Below are 12,163 nucleotides of genomic sequence, written 5' to 3'. Positions count from 1 at the left end.
GTCCAAACCATAAGGACATCGTCGATGTACCTGATCCACGGCACTGCGTGGGCCAGGTTCAAGCGAGAATGGTACACGACATTTAACACCCATTTTCCCAGATGTAAACTGGCATATGCTGGAGCCAGGGGCAGACTGACCATTTGGAAACTAGGGGCACTGCCCGAGGGCCCGGGGTCAGTAGAGGGCCCCATGAGATGCCCCTGGCACCTTTTTCATAGGCTTTTTTGAGTTTGGGAAAGGACACGGGCCCCATGATCCCCTATTGCCCGGGAGCCCCATGAGTTGTCAGTCCACCCCTGGCTGGAGCCCAGGGGGCACCCATTGAAATGCCCCTTACGTGTTGGTAGTACATTCCGAAAAACTGGAAGAAATTAGTGGAAAGCACAGAGTTAAGCAATTCTAAAATAAATTCATTCTGGGCACCCAGGTTAGGATAATGAATTTCAAGAAAATAAGCCATCGCCCGGAGACCACAATCCTGGGATGTGGAGGTATAAAGAGACTCCACATCTGCCCCAATGAGCGATCTCCAACGCCTATATCCTGAGAAGGACATCTCTCGTATCTTGTACCTACGATAATAGTTGGACTACCATACCTTTAATAAGATTATCCAAGTATTTACTAACCTTTCAAGGGAACCATTAACAGCTGACACTATTGGTCTCCCCGGTAGTTTAGTTGGATTTTTATTAATTTTAGGAACAATATAAAAGGTTGGTGTATTATATGTCTCAACCTTCAGGTAATCATGGATCTTCTTGGAGAGTAAGCTTGCCTTCTAACCCAGTTGTAATTTATAATTGAGTTGGTAAACTAATTCTGTGGTAATGTTAGATAAGTTGTCTGATCCCCCAGTTGTCTTTGCAGCTCCGCCACGTATCCAAAGAACAAAAGGTATACCGCTCAGGCAAACAATCCAGATCAATCCATGACAGGTGCAGGCTCTGGCTCGCCACCACACACGATGCAACAGGAAGAAGGGTCAGCCGCACACCGGAGGATAGATGAATATAGTGTATAGATCCATAGGACACACAAAACACCAGGACATGAATGCAGGACTTGCTAATACGTTTCACACGATCTCGTGCTTAATCATAACCAAATTATGATTAAGCACGAGATCGTGTGAAACGTATTAACAAGTCCTGTATTCATGTCCTGGTGTTTTGTGTGTCCTATGGATCAATAAATACACACTATATTCATCTATCCTTTGGTGTGCTGCTGACCCTTCTTCCTGTTATCTCCGCCACGTAGTCAGAGTCATTAAGTAGTACCACATTGCCACCTTTGTTGTTACTTTTAATCACAATATTGGGGGCATTGTTGAGCTCATTAAGAGCTCTCCATTCGTCTTTAGAGAGATTATTGTTAAACCTAAAGGATCAGTTAACCATTTTGAGATCTTTCTGTACCAACTCCAAGAATAAGCTCACCCACCTATTATGCTGTAAGGAAGGTATCTTTGTGGACTTAATATTCAAATCAACTGTTCTTATAGGCAACGAGGCTGGGTCCTCCTCAATTCAGCATATTCATTTAAGAAACTAAGCAAATCATTTAGTGCCTGTCTTTCTGTATCACTCAGGAAAATTTCTTGCCGCCTCTCTGATTCTGATGGTTCTTTAAAAAAAGTTTTTAAGAGGATCTTCCTAAGGAGAAAATTAAGACCTCAAATTCATCCATATGAGCAGTGGAAGAAAAAGACCTTTTTGCAGGAGTTTAATATGTCTATATTGTCTAATGTTCTATTTCCTCCCCTTGACCCTTGTCTACCAATATACCTTTGTTCATTTCCCATTGATGTCTGGTCGCTTGGTTGTAGGAGACTGGATCTTATAAAAAGAGACCAATTATTTAGATGAATTCTCATCACTCTCAGAGGATGAGGCACCGCCACGGTTGGGAGTAAATCGTCTCTGGAGTGAACGGCTCCTCCTTCTATTATTTGTTAAGTCAAAAATAGGTCCCTTATTCCAGTCTTCAAGGTCTCTTCTAAATTTAAGTTGCCTAGTAGTTTTGAGATTCCTCTGAATCTTAACCACCTCCTTCTTTAATAATTCATATTGCCTTTCACATTCCAGTTCATCTTTAAAAAGATCAAGCTCTCCCAACACTCTCCTCAATTTGTTTCTGTAGTTCCTCAAGTTGGAATTTCTTTTCCTTTACAATAAGGCGCATGACCGCTATACCTCTTTGGAGACAAGATTTCTATCTTTCCAAGAAGCGCTCAGTGTGGAGGTGTTCCGCTGGGACCATCCTCTCACGGAGGCCTCTTGGAATCATACTTTGTTCAGTATATGATTCCAGAGACAAAATGTCCCATTTCTTATTTAGATATTTGATACTGAGTTTGTTGTGATTTTTAAACTTCACCTTAATTGTCTCAGTTGTATCATTGGGCGGTTGATCCATCCCCTTTGTGAATGCCAATCTGATCTGTACATCAGTCTCCTCTCCCAGTTTAAAAGCCATAGCTACAGCTATCTGTTATAAAATGTCAGAGTAAATAACAAGGAGAGTGTTGGATTTAATTGGTATGTGTAAGGCCTTTATTGAAAAATCACTTGCACAGACTTAGAAACTTGTCTAATATACATTAATATTTGTTGACTAATATTTAGAAAAAAAGTGATTTTTTTTTTATACTCTTATGTTTTTTACAGCATAAAAGCTGGTCGTCTCCTTTCCTTTGTACCCTACCAGCTTTACACAAAGCAGTCTAGTGTTCAGAAAGGCCTGGACTTCACATTTAAATGCAGGACAGAGAATTTCCACTCCGGGTCAAGGAATGTCAGTCAAGATTTCAACCATAAAGTGTGAGTAATGTCAACAACTGTGTGTTAGAACTCAGCTCAAGAGGGAAATACAGGAGTTCAATAATACCACATTTACTAGATGCACTTAAAGCATTGATAAATAAATATTGGAGTTCAGATAAACTAGCAACTATCATTGAGTGACTAATGAAAAGTAGACCAGACCTGTCTTTTGGAAGGTCTTTTATATAGCCATAGAGACTCATGATACGTTTTATAGGGTTTGGAAGGGATGGGTTGATTTTAACCTCTTGCCGTCCGCCTGCTGTTTATAAACGGCAGGGCGGTGGCAGTCCAAGGTCGGGTTGCCGTTCCTAAACGGCACCCGCCTTTTCTAGCTGTGCGCGCTCCCTAGGAGCGCGCACCACCGCGATCCGGTGTCCGCTGTGTCCTCCGGACACAGTGAAACACCGATCATCGGACGGGACCTCTGTACGAGGTCCCGGTCATGTGATCACTGATTGGCGAATCAGTGATCACATGCAAAGTAGTAAGCAAGATGTCACTTGTGACATCATTGCTTACTACGTGTGAAATCTGTGAATGATCACAGAGGTCACATGGTACAAGGCTATTCACAACAGCCTTGTGCCATGTGACAAGCTGTGACCAATCACAGCTCACTCAGTATTTCTCAATGACTGCAAGAATGCAGACAGAGAGAAAGAGAAATGATTGCTTTTATATCCTATATGGGTGTAAAAGCAATCAGTGTAAAAAAAAAAAAAAAAATCTTCATCACCCCCCACAAGTAGTACAGTGTCACCATGGTGACACTGTACTGCTAGGGTGACAGTATGTAAAAATAAAAAATAAAAATAAAAAATAATATAAAAAAAAATAAAATAAAAATGTAAAAGAAAATGTTTAAAAATTATAATGTTTGGTTATAAACTAATTTGGATTTTTTTTTTTTACTAAAAAAATAACGGAATAAATTTTGGCCAAGATTTAGGATGAAATATTATTTATTTGCAAAATTTTATAAAAAAAAACACTTTTTTTCAAAATTTTTGGACTTTTTCATTTACATAGTAAAAAAAATAAAAATCCCAGCGGTGAATAAATACCACCAAAATAAAGCTTTATCTGTCTCAAAAAAATGGTAAAAAATTCATATGGGTACAGTATTGCATGACCGCGCAATTGTCATTCAAAGTGTGATAGCGCTGAAAGCTGAAAATTGCCCTGGACAGGAAGGGGGTAAAAGTGTCCGGACAGGAAGTGGTTAAACAGTCCTTAGTATATGCTGTATTCACAAGTGGTAGTAGCGAAGTTAGATAAGCTAAGATAAGTGGTCTGATGAAAAAGATTCAGGAAAAAATGTAAATATATTAAAGAAACATTGAGGGTGGACACTTAGAGTGGTTATAAAGGCTAACATAATAAACATGCTATACATACCTGCTACCTACCTAATACCATTGCACATTGCCGGTGCTCTCTGCTTCTCCCCCATAGCAAGCCAGCTGGCTTGAACCCTGCTTTTAGGATTTGATTGACAACAACAGGAGCTTTCTGCTGCTGCCTCTGTGTCCTGTGAGAGCAGGGAGAGCGCTGCTGCAGACTGGCAAAGTGCTGGATCGAGAAAAGGACTCCGGTAAGTACAGCCCTAATATACTGAAGGAGGAAAGAACAAACAGAGGGCGCACAGGCCTAGTGCATTACCATAAAAAATGTTAATAAGAAATAAAGTGGGTGTTGTACTCACAAACGACAATAAAGTCAAGGCACATCATAAAAGAACAGCTGGGTCAACACAGTGCTGAGTAACTGTTCGCAATAGGGAGTGTAGACATCCAATAGGCTGATGCGTTTCGAGGACTTGCCTCTTCCTCAGAGCCAACTGACCAAATGTCTGCTCCCTCTTTTATATGCTCACTACTAGTTGAACCAAAGGTCACATGGGCCGTCTTGGACACTCCCCTATGCAGGTGGAGGAGTCACAGGGGCAATTGACATAGTGTAAGTAAACACAAAAGATTTATAAAAATATATAATATATATGTATAAATAAAACCATTGAAACTAGTGACAATCATAAAATCATATGAACCATAAGAAGTGTGCAAATGAAAAATAAATAAGTAGAAAGTTACACATATATATATATATATTAAAACTCCTTCCCTGGTGATGCACTGCACTACTCTCATTTAAATAAATGGATGGATGGATGAATGACACTACGAAGCTGCCTAGTGCTCTGCTTGCCATAGACAACCATGGGACATGGATTTAATGCATCACCAGGGAAGGAGTTTTAATATATATATATATATATATATATATATATATATGTGTAACTTTCTACTTATTTATTTTTCATTTGCACACTTCTTATGGTTCATATGATTTTATGATTATCACTAGTTTCAATGGTTTTATTTATACATATATATTATATATTTTTATAGATCTTTTGTGTTTACTTATACTATGTCAATTGCCCTTGTGACTCCTCCACCTGCATAAGGGAGTGTCCAGGACGGCCCATGTGACCTTTGGTTTAACTAGTAATGAGCATATAAAAGAGGGAGCAGACATTTGGTCAGTTGGCTCTGAGGAAGAGGCAAGTCCTTGAAACGCATCAGCCTATTGGATGTCAACACTCCCTATTGTGGACTGTTACTCAGCGCGGTGTTGACCCAGCTGTTCTTTTATGATGTGCCTTGACTTTATTGTCGTTTTGTGAGTGCAGCACCCACTTTATTTCTTATTAAACATTTTTTATGGTAATGCACTAGGCCTGTGCGCCCTCTGTTTGTTCTTTCCTCATTCAGTATATTTGGATTCCCCCGGTCTATTTGAGGGCAGCAAGGTGTGCATGTTCCAGGACATTCTTAGTGTGGTTGCAACCTGCATCACGTCTATCCCCAAGCGCAAAAGCATTTGTGTTTGCTGGTTCTAAGTACAGCCCTTGCATGGAGCTCCAGACCAAAGGAGATTGATGGTTATTTTGTATTTCTTCCATTTACAAATAATTGCTCCAAAAGTTGTCTCTTTCTCACCAAGCTTCTTGCTGATGGTCTTGTAGCCCATTCCAGCCTTGTGCAGGTCTACAATCTTGTCCCTGATATCCTTTGACAGCTCTTTAGTCTTGCCCATGGTGGGGAGGTTTGACTGGAAGAAAGAGATTCTGTGAACAGGTGTCTTTTATACACATAACGAGTTGTTGTTAGGAGCACCTTCTTAAATTGACAGGACTAAGTTGTGCACTACATGAGCTGGTAGGAGATCAAATAGTTATTTTACTCACTGAACTGTAACTCAGTTTATAACATTGGTATCATGTGTTTTTGAATTTTTGGTTGATAGTCTGTCTTTGTCATTTAAATTACACTTATGATAAAAATTATGGACCCTTAATTTCTTTGTAAGTGGGCAAACTTACAAAATCTGCAGGGGGCCAAATAATTATTTTCCCCGCTGTATTTATGGAGGTGAGGACCAATACAACTACTGGGACTGTTTACCTAATGCAGCAAATTCATTATAGTAAGAAATGTCTTTCCTTTAAAACCACTCTAAATAAGAAGAAATAGATAGAAGGGAGGTCAAGGCAGGCCATACTTGATGCATGAACCAGTTCCCCCATGCACACATTTGATGTGGATGGAGGAATCACTCATGCTCAGCTTTTGTATTTGAACCCCCTGCACACCCCCCCCCCCCCTCCCTTTCAGCCCGGCCAGCAGAATACAATGATCAGTTTTGCACTGGTCATTCGCTAAAAACCTGACAGGCTGGTTGTACACAAGTTGATCGATATATCGACTAGTATACAAACAGCTAACCCTTACATGGATCGAATTGTGATCTATGCATGGCTGGCTTAACACTAGGTAGGATGTGAGAGAAGTTTTAGATAAGGAAGTTTAAGAATAATAGACATAGGTTAGGTGTCCCATTGGCTAGGACAGTGGTTTAGCAGGTTTATTCGTCCCCTCTTCCCCTTAGACAGACATAGGTTTGCCTTACTTCAATAATCCTCCTATTGAAGTAACTAATGATGGTAATATTTAATAAGGTAATAACCCCAGGTATTGTGAATTCACAGAGTCACTAAATGATTAATAAACACACAATTCACTGTTTATAGAGAGTAAGAGGAGGAAGCAAGGGAGTAGGTTTTTGCTTTCTCTTTTCCTCTAATCACTCCTTCCATTCACTCCCCATTCCTTTATACCTCACCTCTTTTTCCCCTCACAATGAATATACACATACTTACACTTAAAGTGTTACTAAACCCACAATCGTAAAATCAGTCTGTATATGCAGTAAAGCATGCTTGTTATACTCACTGTGGAACCTAAGGGGTTAATCCTCTGCACTGTGTAAAAAGCAAAGCAGAAAGAAAACTCTTCCCACAAGCTGTAACCAGTGCTCTGCTTGATACTGATAGAAGTCTCAAGACTGCTCTAACTTCTGATGAGAAAAGGTATTTAGCAGTTTATATTTACTAAAATAATTGCACTTCCATGTTGTGTGTACTGTGTGAGACCAGATATAGTGAATGCAGGGTCTGGGGTTTAGTAACACTTTAATGAGTTTTGGTTAGGCACATTTTAAGAGGAAAAAGAGAATGCAGGACAATGGAGCATGGTCTGGGTTGGAGTAGTTGGGACTTCTGTAGGTGGAAGAGATATCGATGCCTTGAAAAATTGGCTGCTGGGGATGTGATATTCATGGAGAAGGGGAATGTGGAGTGGGCGAGGAGGGAGAGAAGAATAGAAGTGTGGAGGAGTAGGGTAATTAAGTTGAGATAGAGAATTTCTCATAGTGCGATATGTTAGAAGCATAGGATCATCTGGATTTATCCCTTTTTGTTTTATCCTACTTCATGTGTTATATCTGAATGTGAGAATATAGAGATGCATTAATGTTTAATGGAGGAGATACTGTAAATATGATTTTTTATTTACATGTGGTAAAATCATACAGATGTTTAAAATTACCAACTGTGTGTTACCCGATTTTTAAATAGCATCTATAAGCTATTTATTGTTATTGATCTTGATGGACATTTTTTTAACATATGCAACTATACAAAATTGTGTATTAGCTGACAGCATAATTGATATTTAAAGAGATTCACATATAATAGTGAACATGTCCACTTTGTTATTAACTGAAGAATAATACCATTTTGCAGTTCTAATATGTAAATGTTATCATTTTAAATTCTCAATTGTTTCCCCACTCTAGAAATCTTTTAGTAGACAAAACTGATCAACTTAATGGAGTGGATGAATTGGAAGAAGAAGAGGATGAAGAAAACTTTGAACAAGGAAAAGAGGATTTTGATCTTTGGGATCTGGAAGAAAAATCTTGTGATCCCCAGGTTAATGGAATACAGAACCACAAAGGCAACACGGATGTTTTTAATGGACGTAGCTGTAGCTCTAATGGTGCCTTAAAGTCACTGGATGTCTCAGTGCAATCAAGTAACTCTTTCACAAGTAGACTTCACTTATTGCAGCAGCAGGAAAAGCCTAGCGCAGGCACTACAGACTGCACTTTAGAGCAGTTACAACCAAACAGTGGGCACACAGGTGTTCCATGTGACCCACACAGAACTGCGTTAAACTCAACCTCATTCTCATATTTGCACAATAACAATAAACTCAATGGTGCTCACCATTCTCTCCAGGGGCCTTCAAGCACAAAAAGCACTACCATGCATTTGCCTACCAAGGCGGCCTCTCCACAGCTGCCTAAAACGGCTGACTCTAATTTTATTTCAGACTTTTATTCTCATTCTCGACTTCATCATATAGCAACATGGAAGTGTGAGTTCACAGAATTTGTCCGGGATCTGCAAACTCAAAGTAATGGCATTTTCTCTGGTCGGGAGAGATTAAAAAAGATGAAAACGGGTATGTATACATTGTAAAAGGTCTGGTATGCTAAATTTGGATTTTGCAAATTATTTTCCAACCCTGCTGCAGCTACAAAGCTTTTTTGCTTTTGTTGGTTGTTCTCACAAGATACCTGTAAGGTAGCAGTAGGTATCTTGTAAGTGAAGCTAATTGCATACAAGAGCTAAAGGGAGTTCTTTTTTTGAGGCTCATCAAGCACTTTTTACTGCTTTGTTGCTCAAAAAAGAAATTCACTCCAAAAGCTAAAATAAACATAGGCTGCATTGTTTGTCTTTCATTGTATGATCAATGTATTTTTACTTTTAAAAGCACAGTATATATACACCGCCACTTGTAAACGCTATAACTTAAACGTAAACCAATGAATTTACACGTGTTGGGTTTTTTTTCAGCAAAGACGTGTAGCAGAATACATATTGGCCTTAATTTATGAGGAAATTAGATTTTTTATGTTTTTTAACTGGACATGGTTTTTTTTAATCAAGCAAACTCTTTAAGAGGAGAAGACATGCAGTCACATTACAGATCCAAGTAAAACAAACACTAAACGGTTAACAAAGAGTATGGCGATACACAGATAATAAATCCTTTACCGCAGGCAAAGAAAGGAAGGCTAACATAATAACATCTAGTATAATAGTCATACGGGAAATGATCATTCCTCTTCCTCCTCCTCATCACTGGTGATCATGGAATCAAGCCATTTATCCCAAACTTTATGGTATTTAGCAGGGCTTCCTCTATGTATATAAATAACTTTCTTATTTAGTAAGGTGCTGTTTTTTGCAGCAACCCACTGTGAAAACGTTGGCGGCAACGCCTGCAGCCACGTTCGAGCGTTCAATAATCTAGCCACAAACAAAGTTTCTTGAAGAAAAAGAGTTTGAAACTGGTCAGTTTCCGAACTAAGGAGAAGACTGAGTAAACACTGCTTGGGGCAGAGGGTGAGGGGAGAACTCATTTTATCATGGAGAAATCGGACCACCTGAGGCCAGTAGCCCTGAATTAGAGGACAAGACCATATTAAATGAAAAAAAGTACTATTAGGATCACCACACTTAGGACAAAGCGGACTATGCTGTGGTCTATATTTAGACAACCAAATGGTTGTTAAATAAGTTCTATGTATTATATATAGCTGAATGAGGTGGTCTGACAGTTTTGGGGAGACTTGTCTTGGTTGAGGACAGCACCTCCTCCCACATTTCATCATCCAGCTACCACACGTCCACCTCCCAGTGGGTTTTAAGTCGATATGCCAAAGTTGATGCAGAAGTTAAAAGTATAGCATTATAAAATGTAGATGTAAGTTTTTTGGACTCCGTACCCAAAATCACGTCCATGAGAGAGATAGAGTCGAGCTGCAAATTGGAGTCACCGAATTGGGCACGCAGTGCATGGCGGAGCTTGAGATAACAAAAAAACATGAAATTGGGGAGGTTATGTTCCATTATGAGGTCCTTAAAGGATTTGACACCAGCACCAGTGAACACCTGAGAAACATACAAAATCCCCCTATTGATCCATAAGCGGAAGTCAGGAAGTGTAAGCAATTCGGGGAGGTCCGGGTTGTCCCACAGGGATAATGAGCGTGGATGTGTGGAATTTGTAACTTACTAGAGGCCAGTAATAGTGCAGATTCTAACTAGAGGAAAAGCAGCCTGTTCCCTAGTAGGGACACCAAAATCTAATGAAAGAATCTGGGACTTTCTCCAATTTATTCAAAGCCTGGAAAAACGTCCACATTTTTACTGGACATGTTTAATAGAAAGCTCTATTCGTGGAAAAAAAAGGATCAATGATTTTGCACAGAGCAGCCCTACTCTACCTCTTTTGGGGTCCCCTGTCTGTGCTCTTGGCTCCTTTTCTTCTCCGTGTGCCACCACAGGAAGCCACTTCCTATTATGGCACACGTGGGTTCAATCCCAAGCTGGGTTGCGTGTGTCTGTAGACCTTCCCCCTGCTTCCTCGTCACTAAGTTTGATTGACAGTAGCATGAGCCAATGACTCCTGCTGCTCTCACTGAGTCCAGTGAGAAGGGAGAAACCAAGAGCAGCGCGGCTGCCCTTGGGTACAACACTGGATCGAGATTGGACCCAGGAAAGCATTTGGTATTGCACAGAGCAACCCCAAACCTCCTTTTCTGGGGTCCCTGCTGGTGCTCTTAGCTCCTTCTTTTCTGTGTCTGCCCCCAGAGCAAACTGTTGGTCCAGCCCCACTCCCTCCTCACTGGATTTGATTTGATATCAGCAAAACCTGTTGGACCAGGAAGAGGGAAGAGAAGACTTGCAGCTGTACACAGCGCTGGATCAATAAAGGACTCGGGTAAGTGTTAGGGAGGGGGAGGCAGGCAGTGCAGGTTTTTTTTTACTTTAATGCAGAGAGTACTTTAAGGTAAAAAAAACCTTTAGTGTTTAGAACCACTTTAGTATATTAGCCTCTTTTATTTAAAGTGGTTGTAAACCCTTGCATATACCCAGGTAAATGACTAGCCTCAGGTGATACACAGAAATTAAACAAATCCTCCTACATAAGCTGTACCTGTCTATCTGCAGCCCTCTGTCCTGGAGCCTTCTACAACATACAGAATTTACACAGAATCTGTCAGCATCTTTCAGCAGCACAAACAAGGGGGTGCAAATTCACACAAAAAGGAAAAACTCTGAGCCCTGATTGGAGGGAAGAGATCCTCCTCAGACTACAGAACATGCACAGCTGTGGCTGTCAACCTATTAACATTACTCTTCTCTGTTTTGTCATCAGGTGCGTGTGCTTCTAGCCCTCTAAAGTGCCAGAACTGTATTATTCATGTAGATATGGATTGCTTTTTTGTATCTGTTGGCATACGTCATCGACCAGATTTGAAAGGTAAGAAGGGAAGAGGTAAAAGGGGTTAAACGGTGGTGGGGAAGAGGGCCATCAACCAGAAACAAGAAGATCTAGTGTGTTTCCTATTTCAGATTTCATGTCACCCACCCCGGCCACCATTCTCACATCCCAGTAACACACACTCCCTACTTATAGGCCAGCTAATGACATTTTTACCACCCCTCCCTACAGCTTACCTCCTCACAATTCACCTCCTTTTAGTTCACCTCCCCTCCCCCCAGTTAACCACCCCTACCCATAGCTCACCTCATGGCAACTCAACTTTCCCCAGACCTCCGCCAACACTTTGCAACCCCTCAACGTCGTTACTCACCTGCACTGCACACCATGTTCCTGCTGTACAACTGGCTAGTGTTTGCCAGCTATAATACAGCCACAATGGAACTGAAGTACCAGGATTACAGGGAAGAACTTTAATTAATTAACCTCCTATTAGTTCACCTCCACTCCCCCCAGTTAACCATCCCTACCCATAGCTCACCTCCTGGCAACTCAACTTTCCCCAGATCTCCGCCAACACTTTGCCACCTCTCAGCGTCGTTACTCACCTGCCACTGCACACCA

The 12,163-nt window shown here is 40.6% G+C and overlaps 1 protein-coding gene across 1 annotated transcript in view; it reads left to right on the top strand.

Moving 5' to 3' along the window:
- REV1 (REV1 DNA directed polymerase) overlaps positions 1 to 12,163 on the top strand; it is a 110,735-nt gene that overhangs the window by 24,985 nt on the left and 73,587 nt on the right. The window contains exons 5-7 of the mRNA XM_089688110.1: positions 2,676 to 2,828; positions 8,037 to 8,707; positions 11,474 to 11,578. Coding sequence (XP_089544236.1) covers positions 2,676 to 2,828; positions 8,037 to 8,707; positions 11,474 to 11,578 — 929 coding nt within the window. The remainder of the gene's footprint in view (positions 1 to 2,675; positions 2,829 to 8,036; positions 8,708 to 11,473; positions 11,579 to 12,163) is intronic.

Source organism: Staurois parvus, unplaced genomic scaffold, assembly GCF_062004578.1.
Source record: "Staurois parvus isolate SC_StPar_1 unplaced genomic scaffold, SC_StPar_1.0 ptg000446l, whole genome shotgun sequence".
Lineage (NCBI taxonomy): Eukaryota > Metazoa > Chordata > Amphibia > Anura > Ranidae > Staurois > Staurois parvus.
Note: the sequence above shows the minus strand (reverse complement) of the source record. Positions and strands in the feature narration are given on the sequence as shown.